This window comes from Hippocampus guttulatus, chromosome 1 (genome assembly GCF_054856545.1).
Source record: "Hippocampus guttulatus isolate MCC_2025c chromosome 1, RoL_Hgut_1.0, whole genome shotgun sequence".
NCBI lineage: Eukaryota > Metazoa > Chordata > Actinopteri > Syngnathiformes > Syngnathidae > Hippocampus > Hippocampus guttulatus.
Window position 1 is genome coordinate 16,392,417 of NC_141261.1, and position 26,755 is coordinate 16,419,171.

General features: G+C 42.9%; 2 protein-coding genes across 5 annotated transcripts in view; one reads left to right on the plus strand and one right to left on the minus strand.

Annotated features, from left to right (window-relative positions):
• The first annotated feature begins 461 nt into the window (after positions 1-461).
• Positions 462-13,298, plus strand: col9a3 (collagen, type IX, alpha 3). 2 transcript variants are annotated; one of them, XM_086114479.1, is made up of 33 exons: positions 462-802; positions 1,706-1,774; positions 2,870-2,905; positions 3,727-3,798; positions 3,940-3,993; positions 4,915-4,950; positions 5,056-5,079; positions 5,206-5,259; positions 5,628-5,681; positions 5,823-5,864; positions 5,935-5,991; positions 6,081-6,134; positions 6,216-6,269; positions 6,349-6,402; positions 6,488-6,541; positions 6,666-6,719; positions 6,788-6,841; positions 6,928-6,981; positions 7,085-7,138; positions 7,248-7,292; positions 7,387-7,440; positions 7,554-7,607; positions 8,222-8,275; positions 8,362-8,433; positions 8,784-8,819; positions 8,944-8,988; positions 9,069-9,101; positions 9,528-9,674; positions 9,762-9,816; positions 9,903-10,085; positions 11,560-11,637; positions 12,188-12,426; positions 12,511-13,298. In XM_086114479.1, the coding sequence occupies exons 1-32, from the start codon at positions 737-739 to the stop codon at positions 12,370-12,372; spliced, it is 2,037 nt and encodes a 678-aa protein (XP_085970605.1). In that variant the 5' UTR covers positions 462-736; the 3' UTR covers positions 12,373-12,426; positions 12,511-13,298. The 2 variants fall into 2 exon arrangements, with proteins under 2 accessions (XP_085970605.1, XP_085970614.1); XM_086114488.1 differs by lacking the exon at positions 462-802 and having other exon boundaries at positions 1,735-1,774; positions 5,061-5,079.
• Positions 13,299-16,433: 3,135 nt separating this feature from the next.
• LOC147210670 (uncharacterized) overlaps positions 16,434-26,755 on the minus strand; it is a 36,954-nt gene continuing 26,632 nt past the window's right edge. For all 3 annotated transcript variants that reach the window (XM_086114508.1, XM_086114517.1, XM_086114499.1), the window contains exons 12-16: positions 26,121-26,736; positions 25,851-26,004; positions 25,675-25,764; positions 24,348-24,543; positions 16,434-23,623 (exon numbers count right to left, since the gene is read on the minus strand). In XM_086114508.1, coding sequence (XP_085970634.1) covers positions 17,421-23,623; positions 24,348-24,543; positions 25,675-25,764; positions 25,851-26,004; positions 26,121-26,736 — 7,259 coding nt within the window. In that variant the 3' untranslated portion in view covers positions 16,434-17,420. The remainder of the gene's footprint in view (positions 23,624-24,347; positions 24,544-25,674; positions 25,765-25,850; positions 26,005-26,120; positions 26,737-26,755) is intronic.

Below are 26,755 nucleotides of genomic sequence, written 5' to 3' on the forward strand. Positions count from 1 at the left end.
AGATGTATACGTTTGGTTAGTGTATAAATAAAATACGGTAAACATTAACATGAAATAAATCTGGAATGATGTTCAAGTTTTGTCACATATTAAAATTGTGTTGATTTTTGGTGGAAAAAAATATTTTAAAAAGTTCTTGCACTTAAATGTGGTTTCTTATGCAGCAGTTTTGTGCTGTCGATGAATGGTAATTTCTCTCCAAAAACGCCCTTTGGACCGAAAAATTAAAAATACAGGTATGTGGTTATTTTGTGGTTCGCTTCAAACCCTTTGTTGTTGGGTTAGGATAGTGGATCTTTAATACATACACTGAAAAATTGTACAATCAAAAAAAAAAAAAAATTGAGTCCCTGGTTTAAGATGCAGAGCTGTCTTATAATTGGTCAAAGGGCAAATCCCACAAAGCTCGGGTATGCAAGCTCCACCCACTAAATTGACGCTCCCAACGACTGCTGCCCGACTTTCTGCATCTTTCTTGTCAAGTCTCAAGTCCCTTTCTTCCTCGCCCCCCTCACCCACGGCAACTCAAGTCCAGACTGAGCTCAGCCCCTTCCTACTTTCTGGAGGTTCGGGTTTATCTGGGAGCCAAGAGGACGTTATTCAGGAGCTGTGCGCCTTCAGGTGAACCAAGGCTCCTGTTGGACTCTTACGGGGAGGGGAGCGAGCCAGAACCGGCGACTGGCTTTTTGAAGCTTTTTCCTCGAGAAGCACCTCTTCAGAGAGCGATCCGGGAGTCATGACGACAATCTCGGCTCTGTGTGTGCTCTTACTGTGCCAGCTTTTGACGTCGTCCTCTGGCCAGGTAGGCTCTCGTCAATGGCCGTGTGTATGCTGAATTGATTGGGCCCTCTGGAGCAGCAGAATCTGTCGGTTCTTCTCAGAAGCTTGTTATGGAGGCGATGGCAACGACATGAAAATGTTCGTTCTTTACTCCCAGTCACTCAGGAATGTTCAACTATTTTTTGGTGGGCCACAGCAGTAGTTATGGTTTCCCCAAGAGGACCGTTGTGACTGAACAGCAAATAAAGTGTACGGTCACGTTATTACATATGCACAATTGGCCCTGCATTTGATTGATTTGACCAATGTATTATCAATTTGAAATCAGGGTAAGGACTATCGTGACAACCAAATGCCAAAGTATACAAATGTGGTTCATTTATATCAAGTTTAAATAAAGGCTTAATGTTGGGAGAGAATTTCTGTCAAAAGGAGAGGAACAAATTCATTTCTTACGAAACATGAAAAAAACTCGCGTTTGCTTTTGTGAGCCCCACAAAATGATATGACGGGCTAGATCTCATCCCACTCCTTCAATTTGCTACCTTCACATTATATAAAGAAGTATCCATTGATTGCATGAATGCGACCTGCTGCTTCTGGTTCAGTGGCCAGATTTTGCTCATAATTTTCTTCCACCTGTGGAATGTACGGATTGAGAGGAGTGCACACAATTTGGCCTCTGTTCATTCAGGCCACAGACAAGCTCAGTGGATAAATCCACATTGAAGCATTTATTCTGTGTATCTTTTCATTGAATCTTTCCTGCCTGCATTGTTGAGTGTACACGGTGTAATTATATCTTGCCTCCCATGCACAATGACGGCACTATCGAGACACAAGTAACATGAACTTTTCATCACTGAAAATGAACTCTGCTGAATGGTGACATGTTGTAAAATGCTCCATTTACTTTGTATTGTAGAGGCCTGGCCCGCGAGGAGCCACTGGGGTAGCAGGGCCGCCCGGGCCCCCTGGACGGGACGGCATTGATGTGAGTTGACTTTTGTCTTATACACTTGCGACACATCAGCGGCGCCTTCTGCCAATTTAACAGTGAGTCTGCGCCAGTTAGCGCATGAAAAACATGGCGAATTTCAATAGGTTTTGTCGCTTTCCAGACAAAAGTCCCAAACTTTATGTATGTATGTATATATGTGTGTGTGTGTGTGTGTATATATATATACACACACACATATATATATATATATACACACACGCACACACACACACACACACACATTGTATATACCTTATGTAGCTTAAGCCTGCAGTTTAATTGTAATGGCCACTTCTCCGACTAGCATACGCAAACAATTTGTCATTTTGCAGCCAGACTTCTGACATTTGTAAAACAGGAGTGTATATAACGTGAGTTTTAAAATATATACCCCATGTAAGCTTTAGACTTAAGTGTCCTGCAGCGCAATTGTCATGTTCTATAGCATTTTACACTTTTGCAGTGTTAAGATGTGTTTCATTGGTCTCTTAAATGTTTTTGTCACTGTGGCCCCTCCCACTGGCCCACCCATAATTCTTTCATGCCAATAATGGCAGGCAAATGCTTGGTGTGCATCTACTTACTTGGTGGACAACTTCTATAATACAATACAATACGAAAGGATGTTTGTCTGCATTGAAGTTGCCATTTCGTGTTGCCACATTTGTAAAGTTCTCAATTACCTTACCTTGCGCACAGTGTACACTCCACACATTGATTCTTGGCACAAACTACGCAACTGTGCCCTTGTAAGGCTATGTGGGAGTATTTTATTTGTCGATATTTTGCTTCCAGCAGTCGGGTGAAGGCAAACAGAGGGTCTATTCACACATTCCCCAGCTGTGTGTGACCTTCCAGAGTTTCAGCTCACACCTCCCCCCTGCACCTTCAATCCCCTCCATCAAAACCAGCGGAGGGGTTTAATCATGTGACCATTTTTAGCTTTCTTTGTTCTTCCTTCAAGGCCTGCAGAAACTTATAATATATAATAATAAGAAGAATACATTTTATTTATAAGCGCCTTTCAAAACGCAAATGAAATGCATACATTGATTCAGCCTTAATCTATAGCATGTCTCCTAATTACAGGGCAAGCCTGGACCTCCGGGAATGGCAGGCAAAGCAGTGAGTGTTTCAATAATGTTGTTTTTAAACGTGTTTTCAATTGCAATGCAAAGTTGAATGTTGTGACTCCCAGTCAAGTGGTTCTCGGTCTTATCCGAGTCCCTCCTGTGCGCACTTTGCATGTTCTTCACTCGCTTTTGCGGGCTTCCTCCCACATTCCAAAAAACACGCCATATCCATCCATGCCACGCTGTGTGTGAATGGATGTTTCTGTGCACTCTCAAACTGACTGAAAAGCAGCCCAGGATGGACTCGTGGCCTCAAAATCAGTTGCAATTATCTCCAGATCAAACTGTAACCCTCAAGAGGATAAAACAAACAAAAAAGGGGGGGAAAAAACACATACAGTATTTACAATGTGTGTTTTTACACACAGTTATTTTATTATTATTAGTTACATTTCTTTTTTAATGAATAGACCAACCAACACAGGTCCGACATTAAGCCTTTTTGGGTGGTGACCTCGCCAGAACAAATATTCACCCTATATATTCATAATATACTATGATAAATTCAATGATGATTTAATATTTAGCATCTTTGAGCCTGAAAGAAAATAATGCTTCTGTAAAGTTGTTGTTTGCGCATGTTGGGTTTTTTTTGTGGATTAAAATGTAACTGAACATTGAGCGTGGGCCAGTGTCAGTGAACATTGGGTGGCCCGACACAGTCACGTCATGGGCCACTGTTTGTGTAGAAACCTGCACCGATCGAAAGTATTCCAAAGAAAGACTGACAACCCAATTTCACCATGAAAAAAAGAAACATCCTTCACTGTATATTTCAATTTGTGTTGATGAGGTTCTCGCTATTTTTGGCAGGGCCCCAAAGGAAAAGCAGGAATACCGGGAGTCGCAGGAAAACCGGGCTTGCCAGGACTTCCGGGGGTGGATGTAAGTGCAGAGAAGCAGCACGCCGCTTGTCTTGTTCTCAACAAGCATGAATCAGAATCACCTTTTCTGATACGCTTCTCAACAATGTCTATAAATATTGCAGCGGAACTTGCAAAGTGATGAAATGTATCTTTTCTCCAGGGTCTGACGGGTCCTGATGGTCCCCCTGGGAAGGACGGACCTGCAGGAGAGGCAGTAAGTCTGTCTCGTTGGCCGTTGATACATTGTAAAGATGAATTGAGCTCAGTTATATCTGCAGGTTGTATGAGGATGGAGGTATGATGCCCGCTTGCCCTCTGTCAAGCTCGATTTGTCAACCGGGCTCAGCCTCGTGGTCTGAACACTTTTAACGAGGGATCAGAATCAGCTTTATTTCTCTAATCCGGCCCGGAATGTCACTGCCCCCCATCGTTCTATGAAACCGAGGGTGACGAACCCGTACGTGCTGCCCACCTTTTATAACTGTAGTCACTGTATGGATGTAAAAGGAATTTGATTTCAGGCATTTCTGCTTTCAAACATTCAACCTCCCCCAGCAAACCAGCTAATTAGTAAACCTAATAAGTTGCTCATTGCTACTACATCATGCGTGTTGTGCATTAGCAAAACACTAGAGCGCGCCTATTACTGTACAACAATTTATTGCTCTAACTTGTCACAAAGCAAGACAAGAGAGCAAGTGAAGTCACATCCCATCTGTTTGTGAGGAGTGCGGTGACTAAGCAAAGTGTAACATCTCTGTGCTTATTTGGACTCTCGCCTTGACAAATACAGCTGGTGGCAGGTCCAATAAAGAATTAGAGGATGTGACGGGGGTAGGGCACATTTTCCTTTTTGCCGCAGATGCCGCACGATGTGGGGTAATCCACTTCGGTCCGTAACAATTGCCAGGTGTGCAGTATGACTGTTGTTCTCTGAGAAAGTCAATGTTGATCTTCAATTTTCCAAAATGAATGACGTTGAAATACTTTGTATCACAGCAGAACATCAGTCATATTTCCAGATTCGGTTAAGACTCTGGCATAAGCTGTGTACTATTTGGTCACAAGCGCAACATGACGCCATTTCAAGTGGATGATTCAGCTGATCACACTTGGTGTCTGTTTCTCTCCACAGGGAGACACCGGACCGCCTGGGCCACCTGGACCTGCTGTAAGTACCCCAACATAACATCGAGCAGACCCTGAGTCAGCCTGCCCTGGTAGACCCAATTTAAAGCAGAATTTGTGGCCGTAATACTTATTGTATTTTCCGTAGGGCAGAGGGAGATCAGGAGCTCCCGTGAGTAGAAAAGCATTTTCATACTCTTGTCATGTCTAGGAAGTTGACTTGTTTGAATCCTGGAATAATATACTCGCTGCCTGTCCTCTTTCAATTTGTGACACGTTACATGTCTTTTGTCTTTAGGGTTTAGCCGGGACCAACGGGTTGCCAGGTGGAGTCGGACCTCAGGGTGCCGTGGTGAGTGTCTGTCCCATATCCTCAATTCGACCTTGTGCCATCATCGAGGTGGAGCGTCAGTCACTGAATCGGAAAGAGATCATCTCTTTTTAGATCATTACTTTATCTTGAATTCAATGTACGGTACTCCACACATGCAGATACTCCACAAGCACCCTGTATCATGCGTTTTTGTCAAAGAAGTTTTTCAGAGGATCAGAATGTTTTGTAAATACGTGAATTACAATGTAGACTGTAGGTGTTTACATATGTGAAGGCCTCTGAAGCTGGTTTACTTCCCATCAAGCGATATTCGACATTGGAGAGCATTCCACGGGACTATACAGAGGGGACGTCCAAGGTGACTGGACTTTCTTTTATCTTACCAGGGTGCTGAGGGTCTTCCAGGGCTTCCGGGACCTCCTGGTCCTGATGGACCACCTGTAAGTGCAGTCTTCATCATAAGTGAAAAAAAATGGTGCTGCTATAATAATAAAACCTTTGCATAGTTTTCCACTTTTCACAATGCGACTTCGTTAGTCATGTATTTTTTGAAGGGTCAAGCGCAAGTCTTGCTTTTTCAGGGTCTTCCTGGTACTCTTCACGATCTCACTGGTGACCTTCTGGTTAGTATTCAATGATGCGCCTGAACTCGCTGCATAAATAGCGGCATGCTCAGTGGTTTTTTGTGTACAGTGTCCTGCCATCTGCCCCTCGGGTCCACCTGGTCCTCCAGGGATGCCAGGATTTAAGGTGACTGTTTATGATGAGTCGAATTGCGACACCCCGAGAAACGTACGTCATTGTCACCCTGTCACTGAATTTTGTGACTCTTTTCATAGGGCCACACAGGCCATAAGGGAAACAAGGGAGAACTTGGGAAAGATGGAGAGAAGGTGAGTGTATGACATATGGCACAGCAGTCCTCCAGCATGGTGCCGGTTTTTGGGTTTACGCAGTGTCTGGGTTGTCTTTAGGGTGACGCTGGTCCTCCTGGTCCCCCAGGCTTTCCAGGGACAGTTGGCCTACAGGTAAGGTCATTTCAGTATGGGGGCTTTTGGAAGACTCTTGACACCGACTGTCTCAAAATACTGCTTGGATATTTTTCAGGGCCCACGCGGTCTAAGAGGTTTGCCGGGTCCGATGGGATCTGTGGGAGACAGAGTAAGAAATTGATTCAGCACTGATTCAGCTTCCTTGGGAAATGTGGCGATGTTCTCTTTGCTCTTATTCTCTTGTTTGTGCGTAGGGACTGCCGGGATTCAGAGGCAAACCTGGCATCGCCGGCATCATCGGAAAGACCGTGAGTCTCTTTATCTCTGAGACCACTTGGGAAAAGTTGTGACATTTGATTCATGATCCACGACCACAACGAAACACCGGTCCCATGAATAACAAGCTGTTTGTCTTTCATCTGATTCTTCCAGGGTGATACTGGAGAAAGGGGTCCCCAAGGTTTCAGAGGTCCCAAAGGAGAAATTGTAAGTCAAAGATTTCGAATTTAGAGGCTCTGTAAATATCGCATCGTAAACATGCATGTGCTGAACAGGGTAAAATTGGTCCGAAAGGAGCCATTGGTGGTGCTGGGCCCAAAGGGGAACCCGTAAGTGACCAACTGATGAAAATACATTCATTCATGGTCAATAAAAACACAGCACTGAAATAAAAGACTGTCTGATTTCCTCATAGGGAATTCCTGGCAGAGATGGCAAAGACGGAACACCAGGAATGGATGGCGAGAAGGTACATATTACATTTTTGGCTTCTTCTGCTGTGTTGAAAGATATCAGCAAGCCACAATCTGATCAAGACTGATCTCACAGCCACAGTTTGTGTGTTTGGCTAGGGTGATGCTGGGCAACATGGGGTAGTTGGAGAAAAAGGACCAAATGGGCTCCCTGTAAGTTACATTTACATTTGTGTGCGCATGTGTGTGTGTGTGTGTGTGTGTCCTCTGTCCGATAACTGACAATAAAACAAGTTTACCGGTAATATATTTTCCTCCATAGGGTCTGCAAGGAAAGGCTGGTAGCAAAGGCTCCAAAGGCGAAATTGTAAGCTTTATTTTACTATACTTTAACCCATTGCAAATAAACGAAACATCAGCAATTGGAAGAACCATGCGAAACACCTTTTATTTCCCAACAGGGTGATCCAGGAAAGGCTGGGGAGACGGGACCCTCTGGAGAGCCAGGTATTCCTGTATGTATCTGGTGGCCGGTCTGGCCAGTGACTGAGTTTCTCTGACATGTTGCTAAATTCAAGTTTGAACAATGCAGCATCTGGTTTCTCAACTCTTTCGTGTCTTCCCACAGGGTGACATTGGCATACCAGGAGAGAGAGGCATAGCAGGACCCAGAGGAGTGGCTGTAAGTTGGTGAAAATACATCCACTGGCACAACATTCAAACTCACTAAGCCTCTGCAATACAATTTTTGGAAACCTTTGACAACCTTTATTCAACTCCAAATTGTTCATAGGTGTGAATGTGAGTGTGAATGTCTGTTTGTCTATTTGTGCCCTGTGATCAGCTGGTGCTCAATTCTGAGTGTACCCTCACCTCTCGCGCAAAGACAGCTGCGATAGGGTTTAGCACGCCCACGGCCCTCGTGAGAAGAGTGGATGCATGGATTTCAAATTTGTGGACGAAGGACTGTCTTAAGAAGAGGAATGACAATGTAGTAGTAGATATCAAGGCTGAACAAAGCTACACTGCCACAGAATGAGAAGTATGTGACTAAGGATCAGTGGAAGTAGATGGCCAGGGACTGTTGGAGGTATTCGCACCGGTACAACCGTAGACAAAGAGGTCTTTGTGCTTGCGTCAGACCCTGCGCCATGAGAGAACCCCCGCCCCCCACAGGTTTAGCAATTGTCATATGAATTACACCTCACATGATTATTATGTCAGGATAGCATGTTTTGTCTTCTTAAACATTTTAGTGTGACCAGTAGTTAGTGAGCATTGTGCTTTTCCCTGCAGGGAGGCATTGGACCTGCAGGCATCCCAGGACCTCAGGGAGTGAAAGGTTTCCAGGTCAGTGCCAATGCCATCACATTTTATTTGTTGCTTTTGTTACAATTAGTCTTATCGGTCATTTTACAGAGTTTCATGTCCCGCAGGGCATCACGGGGACTTTGGGGGATCCAGGTCTTCCAGGTCCGACAGGGATCCGAGGAGAGTTTGGTGAAAGAGTGAGTCCTTCACATAGGCTCGGTCGACATATATCTCATTCGGTATCTTTACAAACGAGAAGAGATGTCAATGTCGAGGTAATCCCACCTTCGTGGAATTGGAATAAATTCAAGTGGAAGAACTGTATTTGGGCAAAATACACTTTTGACACGAAGTCGTCCCCAGCCTCCAAGAAGAGAACAAAGATAGTCTTTATATCGTTTCCTCTTCCCCACAACCTGCCCAACTCACTGACTCTGAAATAACCACCCACCCGCACCCACCCACTTCATCTTCTTACCCTCTTGCACAAATGTCTCAACATTGCTCTCCTTTATGTTCTGCCCCCCTCACCCACCCTACCTCGCAGGGGCCGGTTGGAGCTTCGGGACCCAAAGGAGACATGGTACATACTTTAGTCAAAGTTCAACAAAGCCTCAGTTGAAGTCTTTTTTTTTTGTCTGCTTGTTTTACTGTGTTGATAGAGGAATGTTTGAGAGTTACTGTGTGATGTTTTGTTGCAATTTTAGGGTGTAGCGGGAAGTGACGGTTTACCTGGAGAGAATGGAGAACCTGTCAGTATCCTCGTCAAATGTTTCACAAATACAGTCATCATTAGAAGGGCTCTTATTTCCTGTTTGGCTTTTATTTACAGGGCCATTTTGGACCAGTTGGACGAAAAGGAGAGGTGGGCTACATGTATTTGTACGTCTCCATTTTGCCGCTAAGCCAACCTTCACACCCCAACAGAAGTGATGACAGTCTGTCCGTTATGTTCCTGGTCTGCCTTACTGTCATTGATGCAGTTGCTGCACTTTCTGCCTCACATTCCAGTTTTAACAGGATAAATTAGAGCCAGGCATTGTTTCTTCAGCATCACCAACTGCTTCAATAGCACAAGAAAGAGATGAGTAGCATGAAGGTGCAGCGCAATTTGTATTATTACAAGCACAAGATTGGTGCGTTTCATGCCCCTTGATTCTTTTTTTTTCCTCTCTTCTGTTCATTGAAAAAGTGGCATTTAGGGTAACTGCAGATATTTTAGCTCCCGCTGACATTAAATGAGCACTCTATGTAGAAATGCAAGTCATTGAGAAGTTCTTATTGGAAACAGTCAGGGAAACGAGGAGAACTGGGACCTAAAGGTGTCGTGGGACCACAAGGAGAACTTGGGGCAAGAGGGCCCCCGGGAAAACCTGGATTAATGGGCTTCCAGGGCGAACAGGGTCTTCCTGGGATAGCTGGAAAAACAGGTGTACCCGTAAGTGTTTCATTTTGAGAGATTACCAAACAAACGTTCTGAATTAGTTTACTGTCCTAAAAATCGAATCTTGCTCTCATGTTTTAGGGTAAACTCGCGAGTGAACAGCACATCAGAGAGTTGTGTGGCTCAATGATCGATGGTGAAGATCCACATTAAAATTCATTCCAGTGTTGAGCAAAATGTAAGACGGGAATTGACTGTCTGATGGGCTGCCACACCCCGCAGATCAAATTGCACAACTGGCCGCCAATCTTCGCAGACCCCTGACACCGGGGATGGTCGGCCGACCCGGACCGGCTGGTCCTCCAGGACAGCAGGGATCAGCCGGCTCCATCGGTCACCCAGGTGCCCGCGGACCTCCAGGATACAGAGGCCTGCCAGGAGAACTGGGAGATCCTGGTACCAGAGGTATGGCGGTATAAAATATACACAGGATAATGGTACCTTGACGTATGAGTGAGCTTCAGATAGGGCGCCACTCGAGTGAAGTGGGGAAAAAAAAAGGAGGGCCGCAGTCATCGATGCATTTACTTCTGTTGACTGAACAGGACAAACAATCAACTTCACACATACAAAATGAAAACACTTGCAAGGAGCATGGTGGCAAGGTGCAAGCTTGCCCAGTTTTGGTGCTGGCTGCCAAGCGAACGACCTGCAAATGGTTTGGCGGGTTTGTTTCTGTTACAACAAAAAGCTTTGTCTTTGCTTACGGTATGATAAAGAGGAGGAGATGAAAAAGCAGCAAATAAAAAAAGGGAATGGCTTAAAGCAGAATCCGGGGGCAGTTAGGGCCGTCTGTGATGTACAATCCCATAAAGAACGCTTCCAGGTGTCCTGCGTAAAGCGTGTATTTGAACATTCCTTCGCAAAGTTGGAGATTTATCAATTTGGACTTGTCTGTGAGGATGTGCGTAACTTTACGCACAGCTCTGTGCATGCCGACACACAAAATCCTAGCGGTAAAACCGTGAAACTACAGATGGGGCGGCTATACGGACATCAACAGTAAATTCAGTTATGTGAAGAGGAAATTATTTCATTCAAATAACACACAAATAACCTACAGCAGGGGTGACCATTACGTCGATCGCGATCGACCGGTAGCTCGCGGACTGGTCCCAAGTCGATCGCGAGGGGTGTAGAGGAGAAAAAAAACTTGTGTGTCTTCGTGCATTTTAGTAATATTTTTTTTGTGTTAATGTACTCTGCACCCTAACCATCCTATCAGTCTCATTTTCACAAAAAAGTATTTTAAAAAATCAAATAAAATCAAGTGTTCCATGGTAAATTGACATGACAGTGTTGTTATTTTCTCCTCTGCAACATCCATGTCAATTGACAATTAAATGCTTGAAATTGCCCGTTGCAATTAATGGGCTTAGTTGTTAATGGGCTTAGAATCGCAACCTTGGAGATTTTTTTTGTTTCTATAAATGAAAGCCATTTGCTTGGTCGAGTTAACTTTTTATCTTACAAGATTACTTAATGAATTGAAGAAACAATTGGCAGAATGCTTCAGTCTAAAAAATTCTGAAAGCTGCTGAAGTCACGAAGTCTAAAAACTGGACCAAACAAATCAAGTGTCTCACTGTGTTGGGACAAGCCAAAAGTCAGAACAACAGTGCTACTGTGTTTTCCTTGATGGAAAAACAAAATTAAAACGAGGCAAAATAGTGGGTGCTGAAAGAGTTGATGGCATTTCAATGAATAAAACAGTTTTATTTACCACTAAAGTGCTGTTAAACAAGATCGGTTGCAGAACGCATTGAACTCGTAAATCAAGGCAGCACTGTAGTGTGACCTGATCTACAGGTGGAAGCATGATTCTCATCTGTATGTCACCAGACACACAATTTGTTCAAGCTGTCTTTTTGGACAACAGGTGACGTTGGTCAGCAAGGTGATAAAGGACCCATCGGCAAAGCAATCGAGGGCCCCGTTGGAGACCAAGGATACCAAGGTACAGTGTGTGTGTGGCCTGTGTCTTTGTATATTTGATTTATACAGTAGCAATATGCGACAGATGGTATTGAGTCATGACAACGGTGGGAAGGAAAAATTGCCCCGTGTTTTCAAATGATACCGCCTAAGCGGGGCCATATCGGCACAGCAATTGTGGTCCAAGCGCAGACACCTCCAGTCAGCATTGCTAATGCTTGCCAACTGCCAGGTGGACTTACTGTATGGAGTCATATTGGCCAGCACTCCGAAGTATAGCAAACGAAAATGTGCCCTGAGAAAAATAAAAGTCCGAGCTAATCTGCTCCACCCAGTGTACAATCCAACAGTTTGAGGGACTTTCCGAATCGGTGCTGAGAATGAATGTTCAGAGCACAAAATGAGCAAATGGGGGTTCTCACTGTACATACAGTATATAAGGCACATGTCTTAAGCGAGTTCTCGTTTTCGTGCAGCAGAAGGAGTCAGGGGATTCAGCGCATGTTGGTTCACATCCAAACAAATACACAGAGACTCGTACCTTTGTCACAATAACCGCGTACTCTTCACAGGTCTTCCCGGAGTTCCGGGTATCGTTAAAGATGGCCGTGATGGCTCTCCTGGAGATCCAGGTGAGCCTGGAGAGCACGGCAGGGTAGGTAGGACTGGGCACCATGGACCTCCTGGTATCTGTGATACATCAGCCTGTCAGGGAGCATCAGTCGCTGTGAAATCAGCTCACCCTAAAAACTATTAAACATCGCTTCCTGTTGCCACCTGTTGCCATCTGAACCAACAACGAAAAAGAAAGGTGTGGGGGGGGGGGGGGGGGGGATGGAAGTAAAGACCATGGTGGTCACAAAATCTCCTCTTTATTTGAATATGCATATCGCAGGCTGGAAGGCAAACATCAACAGGTGTGACATTTTCAGAGGAACAGATGAACATCGGACAACATGTGACAACAATAACAGCATGTGAGAGTTCCCCTCCGAAAATCCCGCTGTCATCCGTAAATCAAGTGGATGCATGGACAAAGTGCTCGAGAACATCAGCATTCCCACCAAATATTATCACTTAAGACTTGTGGAAAAAAAAAAAAAGATGAGTGCTTTGTGTATAAAAACCTTGTACATGTCCTTGCCCCCACTTCTTTGGTCTACTCTGACAACAACAGCGAGTGTACATAATGGCCCATTGATGTCGAGCCCAGGTGGTACCTCAGCACACAAGCGTTTCGTGTTCAAGATGCAAATAGGAGCGTCGGGTCACTGTAAAGCAACAATGTGTGTTCAACAACAAGCAAGTGTAGACTAATCCCCAAAAGATGACCCTTTTTTTTTTCCTCGTCAGCTATTATTTTATTTTGATTTTTTGGGGGGTATTAATGCTGTTTCATAACATTTGAAGTTGAAACTTTAGAATCGAATGGCAAATAAAACTTGTGGATGAAGAAATCTGACATTGTAAAATAAATTCCGTAATCTTAGGTGCAGTTCTTTTCCCTTTTTTTGCGGTTGGATTCTGCAACGACCACATCCACGATGTACTGGCGGTGCTGTAACTATGACATAAACAATTAAACACTATTTATTATTTGTGGGTTACTGTTGTATGTACACTTGACAGATGATACAGCGACATGTTGTAAGAACGAACAAATAAAGCCACTTTTCAGTAAGACCTTACTGTTCTCTACATGTGGAGTGGAAGGTGTGCATTTCAGATGAGTAATCAAAAAGCGGTAACACTTCCAAAGCCAAGGTATCAAAAGGTAAAATTCACAAATGGAGGCGACTGAACAAGGCGGTGAATTAGAGGACATGTAACGATGTTCGACTCTCGAAAACAAATGTCCAACTTGATCGCGATGGGACTGAAATAAAACAAAGCTGAAGTATATGAAGGTCACTGACCAATTCCAAGTGGAACACGACTGGCTTTCAGAGAAGTTATATTTCTGCCTAGTAAATCTATTTTAAAAAAATCCTCTTCGAGTCAGACAATGGCAGTTTAAAAAAACACTGTCAAATTTTAACGGGATTGCAATAGTAAGGGCTTTGTTCCGAGACCACATTTGGGGACAGAAATAAATATGGAACCTGGCGGCTTCTGGGAACTGCTTAGGTGCCCTTTGGCAAGCCAATAAACTCTGACCTGCTACTCCACAGCCCTCTGGGAAAACAACATGCTCCTGCAATCTGACAATTCTTCTGTTTACATTTGCTGGAGGGATCATTCACATTGTCCATACGTTGCCCGGTTGTATTTCAGAAAGGTGCAAATGTGCTTCAGAGTGGACATAGTGTCAGTTGTATAGAATGACACTAAAAATGTTCAAGTAGTTACACAACGAACAGAGCTTCTTCCTGTGAGAAACCACCGACAATTTATTTGTGCTTGAATTAACAGGGCAAAAGCACAGTGTATGCATATTGAATTCCGCGATGTGACACTGTTGAAAGTTACCGTGATGTTTGGAACGCAGACAGCCTGAGACTTGTGTTAAAAAAATTAACTTAAGGCAAATGGAAGATTGTTGGTGAGAAGAGCAGTGTGGGCAGCAAAAGAAGTCATTTCCTTTGGTAGTCAATTATTTTTCTTTTGTAAATGTACTCGAAATTGACGATTTTAGGGGCGTTTGAAGTGCTCGATGTATGTTTTTAGATTTTTCACATTGCTAACTTGACCACGAAGACAATTTTGACCAAGGTGTGTCCTCCAATCAGCCCTGCAGGTGTCTTCAAACTTGTTAGCTGTCAGTCTATCTATTTCAAGGATGTTGAAGGCAAAGGCTCCAAGCAGCCTGACGTTTGTTTGACTGCAGTTGCACACATTCAGAAATTTATAACCCACCGGAATTCACCGACCTTCCTGGATGTCTCCGCAAAAAAAAAAAAAAGTCTAAATGTATAAAACGGGTTGAAATATGTAACATTTAGCATTATATTTGCTCATTTATAATTATACGTCAACCGGCTTGAGGACAATACAATTTGATCCCCGATAACGGATTCAGTTGTACAGATGTGCACGTCATGCATTCAGCCCCATTTAACGTTCATTTGACGAATTGTACGATTAAAAAAAATAAAATAAAAATACTTCTGCTAAAATCACGTGTGAACCCAAAGCTAGAAAACACCACAGGCAAACATGGGATGCGAAAAATCCGAGTGCACATTGCTCTTATAACTTCTTTTTATATAGAGATATGTAACTAATAATTAAATACAATTTTTTAAACCAATCAATATTCTTGGCTAATCCAAATCAGTGTCAAAAGTAACGCAAGGCTAAAACAATCATGCGAATTTACAGACATTGGTTTATACATGTATTCCTGTGGTGCATAAAAATAATTTGCACCTTAATTCAACGTCACGTCATTAACTCCATTTAGGATCTTTGCTGGAATGGTGTCGCCCCCCTGTGGCAAATCGGGCGAAGTGCACATGAGAGGATCATTCTAATTTGTCAACCGTCGAATGAGGTGTTCTCTTCATTAGCTACAGTGCATACTGTATATTACTTCTTCTTCGACATGTCGTCCCCATCCCATCCTATATATTGCGTAAAACGTAAAGCAAAACAAAATGCAATTGAATACACGACAGAGACATGTATTCATCAAACAGATACACTTCGTTTTTAAACAATTAATCTTTCATTTCGAATTTGATGGCCCCAAAATGTTCCGAAAAAGCTAGCATAGGTCATGATTTCCAAACACCACTGTGTTACAGCACCTTTGGTTTGAACAACGCTCAATAAACAATTGGACCCTGAGAGCTCTAACTCTGAAAGCTCTGAAAGCCATCAAATTCGAAATGAAAGATTAATTGTAGGTGGAAGTCTTTCCCATTCTTGCTTGATGTACAAACATCGGTTGCTTCGAAGTCCAGAGTCTCTGTTGGTGTATTTTGCATTTCATAATGCAAAAACCTTTTGAGCGGCAGACCAGTCTGGACTACTGGCAAGCCAGTTTATTAGTCGCACTGTTTTGCAAGGAAGTCACGCGATTGTAACACTTGCTTGTGGCTTGGCATTGTCGGGACAACCCTGAAAAAGACATTGCTTGGTTGGCAGCTTATGTTGTTCCTATATTTACCATTCAACATTAATGGTGCCTTCACAGATACGCAAGTTACCCCTGCCATGTGCACTGACCTACCCAACCCAATTGTTAGCTTTTGAAGTTTGCGCTGACACCAATCCAGCTGGTCCTTTTCCTCTTTGGCCTGCAGGACATGACATACATGATTTCCTAAAATAATTTGAAATTTGGACTCATCAGACCACAACACACTTTTCCACTTTGGATCAGTCCATCTCAGATGACCTTGGATCCATAAAAGCCAGTGGCATTTCTACGTGTTGTTGATATCTGGCTTTCACTTTACGTGTTTTAGCGTAAACATTTGTACAACTAGTGGCAAATGTGTTACCTTACATTGGTTTACTGACGTGTTCCTGAACCCACTGGGCAATTTCAATTTTAAAAAAAAAAATCAGGCAGGCCATGAAGTATGAATTAGTAGGGTGGGGAGGAACATCTGACTTTTCAGTTTAGGGCAAAAAAATGGGTTGCGACGGCACCCATTGTAAACACCAAATTCAAAATGAGAAAAATTTGCAAGAACAAAAAAAGTCATGTTCATCAGTTTCAACTATAAATATCTTGTCTTTGTAGTGCATTCAGTGAAATATAAGTTGAAAAGGATTTGCAAATCATTGTATTCTGTTTTTATTTTATACAATGCAAAACTTCATTGGAATTGGGGTTTTGTGTCTTTCATTGTGCCTGTTTGTCAATGACAAAGATTTATTCTACTCTTGTATTTATTTAGCAGGTTGACATGTTTAAAGTCTAAGAATTTATGATGGGTGTTGTAGGATGAAAAAGCATCTTTCCATTTTCAAGAGCATTTATTCGGGACTCGGATAATCTGTAGCCTATAGAATAAGAGTTGGAATGAGAGCTGACTCAATTGCATTACACAGATAATAACCACTCCTGGGCAATTGGTGTTTTTAATTAATTTAATTAATCTAACCTCCATATTTTTGGAATGTAGGAGCAAGAACAGGAAGGACATGCAAACTCCACACAGGAGGAGGGCCTGAGGAGAGATTCGAACCCAGGGAAAGAAAGAAAGAAAGAAAGAAAGAAAGAAAGAAAGAAAGAAAGAAAGAAAGAAAGAAAGAAAGAAAGAAATCGAACACCAAATTGAAAAGCTAAGCCTTTTTATTGTTTTTCATTGTTGTAAAAGGCTCATAAACTGAAGCAACATATACACTTTGAACTAAACTATAACCTAAACATATACATGTTTATGTACAAACATTTGTTAATCTTCATGAAAATGCTCCAACACCTGACTTCACAATTGCTTATGGTTAGACACATTTAGTCCCAAATAAAGAGAACCCTACATGGGCTTATACCGTGTAGAATTTCATGACCGAGACAAGCAAGACAACCATTGTTGACAGAAGTACATGGTGAGATTTCATTTTGTTGTCATCATATTGATTTTGTTAAATCATGTCATGTTAAATGTTCATTAAGGCATGAACTCTTCCAAATAATATATTGTTATGAGTGACAGCATTACAAATGATTTCTAATGTGTATTTTCATTAACCAATACTATGATTGTGCTTGAGTTTTGGGACGTGAATCGCAGGCTGCCTATTTATCGTTATTTGGTATACATATCTCCCCACTGTCTGTGGGACCTTTTTTCGCCTCATGTTTTTTGTCTTTCTTGACCAAATGATAAACCTCTACTCCACGGCCTGTTAACGTGGTGGCCTATTTGGTTTTGTTTTGGTAAGCATGTTAGGATTGCTCATTCTATGATTTGGTAAGAATATGCGGCCTTCAGTTGGAGTGGGCAGCAAGGCAGTCCGAGGTTGTGGAATTTTTATTTCTTGCTGACTTTGTGGATTTTCTAAACTACCCCGATTAACCCTGTGAGGACCACGGCCTGCTTGATACTTCTGTCTTAGGCTCCTACCTCGCATGTGTAAACCTCGTCTATTATACTGTCTTGAGTCCCTGATGTCAGAAATTTTCATGCCATCCTTCGTGGAAGGATCAGGTTCCCTTGAATCTGAAATAGGGCCCATCTTATTCTCACCTCTTCGATTCCACACGGGGTCTTCAGTGTCTGTATCCCACAAACTAGGCTCATGTCCCAATCTTGGGTGGTCAGGTGCCCCCCTCATATCCATTTTGTCATGAAATAACCTTCTAATGTCAGAGTCTTGCCTCCTAAAAACGGTTTCATATTCTTGGCCACCTGGTGTAGGGCCTTTAACGTCTAACCCGTCCCTTTCTCTTTCTATTGCTCTCGGGTGTAAATTTCTAGCATCACTCACTGGCCTTTCAACATATAGATTTTCACCGTATCGAACATCTGTATCTCTTATTCCTCTTTGCTCAGGGCTGACCTGCATCTTCTCTTCTCTTCGGTTTTGGAATGAATTATTTTTATCGTGAACCCCATGTGTAGGCCTTGGCCGTTCCATGCTTTGACCTCTTGTTCTTCGTAATTGCCTCTCAGCCTCTTGAAAGCCCATACTATCGGACCCAAGTACTCCAGTGGCTGGAAGTTCCCTGTCATGGCCTTGTTGTCTGTAGCCCATGGTTTCTGATCCCCATCTTGGATCAGCATCTCCTCTATCAGTCTCTCTACAGTCATTTACAGGCCCTACCCTATCAGGCATTGAAAACACTGTATCAGCATTATCATGGAAAGGCCGCGGATCTCTCCAGTCAGGACCATTCCAATCATCCTCAGGAACTCTCCAAGACCCAGAAAGCATTGTCCGATCGGGTATGTGGCCCCGCTCCCTTACTCCAAGGCCCCTTTGTGCCCTAAAAGGCCCCCCTATATTATATTCAAAAACTTGCGCATCGATATCCTCTGGAATCGGCCGAGGAAACCTGTTATCTTGACGGTTCCAATCATTTCTAAATTCTATTTTATGTCTATCTGACCAGTGTTTCTCAGCATCTATGTCGCTACGATCAGGTGATGGGTACCTGCAATCTGTTGCTTTCCATTCGGCTTGATAACTATTTTCAAAGTCACATTTTCTTCTATGCCTTTGATCTTCTGCACTATCTCGACCTGATCTGTTGGTTTGTCTGTTTCCTGTTCCCATGAATGATGGCCCATTTTCTCTCAAATTAAGACCTGCTGGATCTCTCTCAAAAGTCATATTTCGAAAATCACGGTCTTCTGGTTGTCGTCTGTCAGGCCCTAAGCCCTCAAGGTTTGGATTTCTAATTTGATGTGGGAGTATTTCATCTGGGCCAGGTCCCCCAAAAGGATGATCCGTGTCTCTACTCTCAATGAAAACACTGCTGTACCTTGGTTCCTGCCTATCTGGATGTCTCCTCTCATGCCCTGGGCGCTCTGTGTTTGGACCCAAATGTTGATCCTCTGGCCTGTGTGGAATTCTTGCTTCTACCATTCTATGTTCCATAAATGCTTGATGTCTTCTGGTATCAGGCCTTGGGTGATTCCTTTCAGGTCCCGGTCTCCTAACATCTGGCCCTCTCCAGTCAGGCAAGGCTACCTCCATACTTCTATTTCCTGTTTCTGACTGAGGGTCCCAAGCTGGTCCACGAGGTCTGAGCCTATCAAGATCTAACTCATCAGTGGGTTGGTCTCCCCAAGCAGCAGACGGCACTTGACCCTTTATTGAGTTCCTTTTAAACACATGCTCTCTCCGATCACTGCCTTGTTTTCTCTCGAGATGTGGTCCAGTAAAAACGGGTAATCTTGTTTCTCCTCTGCCAGGTTCACTTCCACTAGAATCAGGATATTCCGATCTGTTTCTGTCAACCCCAGGAGAGTTGATTGATAATTCTCTCCTTTCATTCCCTGCCCCTCTGAAAAGTGAGCCTGCAAAACCTTTTGCATTGATCCTTGGATATTCCATAGCAGGTTCATTTCCATCAGGCCCTTGTCCCCCTCCAGGGCCCTCCCTTGTCAAACCTCTTTCAAAATATGATCCTAAATGGTCTGGGACACTTGGTCCTCTCCCATCATATCCTGAAATAGCTAGATGTTTCTTTTCAGATCTTGGTTCTCTTAAATCAGGACCTAAAGGTTTCATACCAAGAGCTCCATCAACTAGAGCTGGATTTCCAAAATTAGGCTCCTGTGTTCTGAAATCACGAACACCTGGTCCTCTCCTATCATGCAAAGGAATTCTCGCGTCAGTCTCGCGTCCATTCCAGTTTGGCATATTGGGTCCTCTGACATCAGCCCCTGGGATGGTGAAATCTAGACCACTTGGTCCTCTCCTGTCATGTATTGGGAGTTTTAGATCAGGATACAAGGTCTCCTCCCTTTGTCCAGTGACATCTGAAACACCTGGTCCTCTCCTATCATGCTTTGTCAGCCCTACATTTGGCCCTCCCATTTCAACCTGTGGTTTACAAGGGTCGACGCCACGAGTAACTCTTTTTTCAGGCCCATAGCTTTCCATAGTTGTACCTCTCCAAAGAGGCTGATGCATTTTCCCTTCATCTTGTCTATGTTGCCCAATTCTTACTGAATCTCCAATTGATCCGGGACAATTCCAATCAACATATGTCTTACACTCAAACAGTTCCATATTTTGACTGCTGTGAACTCCTGTACTTATTTTTGTTGTTATCAAATCTGCTTTTATAATATTAGAAATAACACATTGGTCTTGCGGACCATTATTATCATTTGACCTCTCAGGACACTGGTCATGCTCATTTTTTCCTTGAATGTTTGCATAGTTGCTTTCTGTAAGTGTTTCTCCACTGCCTCTGTCTGGAACATGTGCGTCAACTCTATGTCGAAAACCTTGACCACCCATCCCAGCCACAGCTTGACCAGGCCCGAAAGAAGAAATGTCTATGACATCATGCGTTTTACGACCATGTAGGTTTTCTGATACTGTCATGTCAAGGCGATGCACACTACTTTCAAACTTAATGTCGTAATGTGCCTTCTTGAAATGGTGTGCAGTTCCAACATTGTCTTTTCCCGTATAGGAAATGCTGGACTGAAAATGTCCATAATTTACAGTTGGTCCTGGTCTTCGCGTGGATGCTGCTTCTCTTTTTAAGCATTTTTCAAGTTTACGGTTTTCATCTGACGATGCTGTACGCAGGTATCTGTCATCAGAATATGTGGAGACATTCGACTTCAAATTACTTTCTAGGTCACATTGTCTTATATTTAAGTCAAAATCTCTTCCATGTTCCTGAACATCTTTCACCTGAGGGGCAATTTTACTTTTGATACTGGGGTCACAATCTTTTATTTTCAATTCTGAAGCACTGCCTTGGTTTTGTGAACCCCCAATCACCATTACACCTGGCTTGCTTGCTAGTTGTTCAGACTGGGAGATATTCTCATCTACCTTCAGACGAGGAACATCAGTATCTTGCTTTAGATCAATACCCGGTCTTGAACATTTTAGAACATGGCTCATTTCAAGTATTAAACTTGTATTTGTTTCCAAGGCTGGATTTAAAGGTCCACCCCCTTGACTGAGTATTTGTGAATGCTTTTGATCTAAGTGTTTCCCCTCACCCTCCATCTTTGTTGTATTTCCCTCTCCTGAATCTGAACGCTGTATGTTAAGTGCTCTAAAAATAAGATTGGCAACATTTGATGTACCTTCAAAGTTTGGTGGTATGTTCAACAACGTTGCTTGGCTCACAGAATGTTGGAAATCATTTTCGACCTCCACAGCTGATGTCAGGTTGCTGAGTTGTGTCTGGCAATCTTTGATTTCATGGGATGTAGCAGAGGGATTATTTTCTACACCACTTGGTTCAACAAACTGTGGATCAGGATCAGGGCTCTCAGGGGAATCTCGAATGGGAGGGTCAAGCACTCTTAGAGGAATTGAACTTTCACATGTAGCTGCACTTGTTCCCAGCTCTTTATTCATCTGTGATGGACGAGCAACTGAGTTAACCATATCACTGTCATTGGTGTTTAAAGGTTCATTGGATTCTAGTTGATGTGACGTTTCAAGTTTTAAACTGGACACATTTTCTTGTGTAAAGTCTTTGTCAAAGCTATCGGGTTTTAAATTGCCCTCTTCACTGGTATTTTTCACAGAAAGCGGGGTATGTAATGTGTCACTGTGTTCGAATTGCACAACATCTGGGTTCAGCTGACATTTAAAAGGAACAGGCAATTGTTTCTCAGTGATGTTAGGGGATGCCCTGAATTCTATTGGGTCTTGTGGCATCAAATCGTTTTCTGTCAGAGAGAATGGTGACCTCCTACGATCATGGGAATGCCGTCGTGTACTGTGTGATTTACGGTGACGTGCCTGGCGTTCAGAGTGGTCTCTAGTTCTGTGCTTTGACCTGTCTCTTTCACTTTTTCTGTGTCTATCCTTTTCTCTGTGTTTCCTGGAATGTGAAGCAGAACGCTGGTGGGATCTCCTTGAAGGACTTCTGCAGCGGCCTCTTTCACGATGACTTCGCTTCTTCGGTGATGACCTATGCCTTCTGCTGTGATATGAAATTGGGGATTTATAGTTTCTCAGTAAAGAGGAATCCTGATTTGTTGTAGTGTCTCCTTGAAATACATCCTCTTGTATTTCATTGAAAAGTTCATCCTCTGGATCATAAGGGACATCAGAATCCTCAATCTCACCAGCAGATGAAGATTTTTCATTTTCATTTCTAATGCTAGATACCTCAGTTTGTCCTGTTATTGAAGTGGTATTTAAACAAGGAATGGTATTTGTGCCTTTTTGTGCCTCGCTTTCGGGCCCATCAACTGCCTCTGTTAGACTGTTTGTCTCTTCTGGCTTTGAATCTTTTGATTCTGTAGGTCTTGGCTCTGACTGAATTCTACCACTCGGAAGGGTTGAGACTTGACTGAGAGTCAGAGACTTCGAGGAATCGTTAACAGAAAACCGTGCCATGAATATACCCACGGCCTCTCTTTGTTGACGAAGTGCTTCCTCCTGTTCCTTTAACTGTCGTTTTTGCTCTTCAATCTGCTTATTAAGTTCCTCAAGCATTCTCTGCTGCTCAGTCAGTGTAGCAGCTGAGACCACCACAGTACCCGAGGGAAGGTTCTGCGCAACTGAAGTGGAGGCTTGAGGTGGAGTTTTGTCCAAAGATGGTGTTTCAACCGGTGTGGAAACTGGAAACGATGGCGCTGGACAGTTTGAAATTTTTGTTTGATTCGGCTTCTTTGTATCACAATGCACATCTTGAAAAATAGTCTCATCTTCTGGATCATAGGCCACATCATCATCTACAACACCTGATAACGGAGGGTTTTCCGAATGACTGTTTCCTTTGCTCTGTGAAGAAACGGTTCCATATCCTATTGCTGGAGCATACTCCTCCTCTGGGTCATAGGGACGATCAAATGTGTATTCCTCTTCTATGTCTTTGGCTTTCGATTTCTGTCCATACTGTTGAACAATTGGATCCATCATTGAGGCGGACACATGAGAAAGCACAGATACTTTAGCACTTACTGTTGTCACGTTAGTAGTACAACGTTCCTCATTTGAGACCATGACTGTAGTTTGCTTATTTCGAAACAATGTACTCAAAATAGTTGATAGTGGTGTTACACTAGGGTCTTGCATATTTCTGTCAGAGACGCTGCTGGATGTGGATTGGGTGGATGCAGTAAGCGTTGAGGTAGAAACGGTGGGGCTTGACTGAAAAGAGGTCAGATTTGATGGTCGAGTTTCTGCATTAGAAGAGGAATCTGACGGTGACCCAGGACAAAGAGGTGAATCAGGAGGGGTTGTGCTTGCAGGGGTCTCGGGGTCATAGGGTTGGAAAACCTCCAATTTGTCAGAACCATAAAGGACTGGAGGTTTTGGGATCCACATAGGGTCTTTAGGGAGAACCTTTGACTTCTTTTCTTCAATTTCCTGAGGAACACTTCCGCAACGTTTTGTTTTTTGGACAATTGCCAAACCAAGAAGAAGATTGGGCCTGTTCTTTTCAAGTCCTGTGAAGAAACAAAAATAGATTGGTTCTCCATTTTTGGTAAAACCAAATTTGTTTAATTTTTTTTTTTTAAATCAAGAATTACATCCATTTTCAACAGCACTTGTTCTTCTCAAGGTCAAAGGTGAATTTGAGCATTGCCAAGCTGACTTGGACTAGCCAGCCAGTCGCAGGTTATAAAATAGACAAAACAAACCATCACACCCAAATTCTCAATGATGACAAGTCTACGATGAGCTTAACAAGCATATTTTTGAAATGTGGACGTAGGCCAGAGTACCTGTAGAAACTCTACACAGGAAGGCTGAAGCAGAATGTTGAACGTGAGCCTCAAAATTGTGAGGCAGATGTGTTAAGCACTCATCTACCAGGCAGCAAAAAAATTGATTCATAAATAACACAACTTGTTAATTGGGTGATGAGGTGCAGCTATTTTATGTTAAACAATAACTAAAAACAAAGGGAGCTAATTAATAACATACATCAGTGTCTTTAACTTCTGCTTTCAGCTCTTGTGTTGCAAGCTATTAGGTCGGTCATTATTAAATAACCATGTTGCTGGTTAAGGTGCAGGTTGGAGGCTGTCGTGAGGAAAAATAACACAATCAGATGGAGATTTTCTCAAAAAAAAGCTATGACTTTGGAAAACAGTCCCTGGAAAAAAACAAATGGAACGAATAAATGTGTCTGTCTCGATTTATGTGATGGCTTGAGCATTGTCACACCTGGTCCTTCCAGAGGTTGCAGGATGGATGGAATGGATTCCTTTGCACTGAGTGGTAGAAGGTAGACATCCTTGATGGAACGGCTGTTGTTGGAAACGACACCAAAACGTCCTCTGCTGCTGAAGTATGAAAAGAGTGAGACGTATGCCACCTCTTCTTCTTCAGTAGCAGGATGAAAGCGAATCACGCTTAACTCCTAAAAAAAAACAACAACAAAAAGAATATAATGTAAATAGTGTTGAACAGCACAAATGAATCCAATACAGTAAAGCCCCATCCATCGCTTTTTCTTGTCAGCAAGATATTTTGAATATGTTCTTATTTTCTTGGCAACAAGAAAAACTGTTTGCGACCGTTAAAGCTGTTTTCGAATGTCTGAAGAATGTCTTGGGAAAATCGCAAACACACACAAGTCTTTGCCACTCAGTGTGATACGGACTTAACCCTGTTCATAAAACCAATGGCCTGAGTGCATCTTAATGTGCTGTAGTATGCTCATGCAGACAGAACATTTTTGACAACCAATATCAAGATAATTTCAAGGTGTTCAAAGTCAATATATTTTTGTTTCAATTCATTTGCGTGACCTCTTTACCAATATCACATGATGTCATGTGGAGACCCACAACTATTAATACAATGCAGCCAATATATGTACAAATTGGTTTTTATGGCTAAATTTAGGTTTGTTTTATTTTGTAGTCGTTAGAAATTTCAACGCGTGTTAAAATGTGTTTAAATAGCTTACTTTTTTTTTTAAAGTGGCATAAATGCTCTAATAAGAAGGTCTATTTCTATATTGTGAATTTCCATTATTCCAGGGATGTTCTGGAACGCAAGCCCTTCGATGGAGTGGGTTTTAATGTATACGCTCCACTCCCAACACATTGGAGCAGTGAGGCCAATTACTCTTTTGCTGAAGACACAAAACAGTTGGGTCGTAGCTAAGCTTCACAAGCGCTTGTTTTACCACACAGTCAAGTGATTTTTTTGTTGTGTGTGTGTGTGTTGCTTAAATGGTATTATGTTGAAAACCGAGCACAGACATTTAGTGTTGTTTATTTCTGTAATAATCAATTTGGTGTGACACCCATGTGCTACAAAACACACATCAGTCACACACACTGACCAAAACCTTTGTTCACGTGAAAATGGTGTGAATTGTGTGTGTGTGTGGGGGGGGTTGTGTCTCAGTCACAGACGCAAATACATTGAAACAACAGTTAATCTCTGAAACCAAATCAGTATTTTTTAGTCTACAGCAAAAATGAGGGAATTGGCCTCACTGTTCCAGTACTATTGAAAGTGGAGTGCATATCATGCTTGCCTTTGTAATGTTGGTCTTGAGCTTGGCGACATAGTCCCACACTGTTTGAGGCATGATTCGTCCACCGATTTCAATGGTATCGGGTAGTTCCTGAAAGCAAGAACAAGATGCTCATTAATTTCAGTGAAACACAAAGGCGGATTTGATGCAAAACAAAACATTTTCAAAAATGTTACCAATTTCAGAGTTTCTGCAGATCCTGAAACCAAATAGACCTTTGCAGCAAACTTTGATACAGTCATCATGTTGAGGAATCCTTTCCACAGCACTTCTTGCTTGGCCAGGAACTGTGAAGTTTCACCAGTGGCTGGAGATTCAGAGATCACATTTCTGGAAAATAATCCACCAAAACAATTCCCATATGCAGATCTTGGCCATTTCACACAATTTTACAATGCGCAAGAACGGGTACTGCATCATACCTAACTGTCCATTTCTATAAATACCTTGAGGATGCGCCATAGAGTCGGGGATCAGCTGAAGAGGACGGCTTCATTAGGATAGGCTTTGGTAATAATTTTGTTGGTGGCACTGGCAATTTCGGTACAGATGATGAAGTAGAGCTATCCTCTGTACGAGGAGCATAAGGTGCTGATTGGTTCTTCAATGTATGTGTGGGACCAGAGGTACGAAATGATGAAGCAGAGCTCCTACTGGCTGCAGTACGGGGGTCTCGCCTTGTAATAGTGACTGTGGAGACGGCTGGAATGACGACAGGTGTATATGTTCTTTTCGATGTTGTGGTTGTCGAAGCGTCAGAAACTGGGGATGCGGGGGACTCCATGACAGGGGAAGCAGGTGACTCTAAAGTAGGAGAGGCTGGCGAATCCATAACGGGAGATGCGGGAGATTCAACAACAGCAAAGTCACTGGTGTCAATAACAAGACGGGAAGAAGGGTCGAATATGGAAGGTGACGAAAAATCGGGTGAGTCAGGCGAATCGGGTGGCGCTCGTAGAGGTGAGTCATCTCCTGCAGACTTTCTCCACCGTGAAAAATGTTTGACACTTGATTTGGACACCTTACTTTTTTTGGTTGGAGGTTCATTTTCCCCTATTTGTCCTTTGGGGGGGAAAAGATA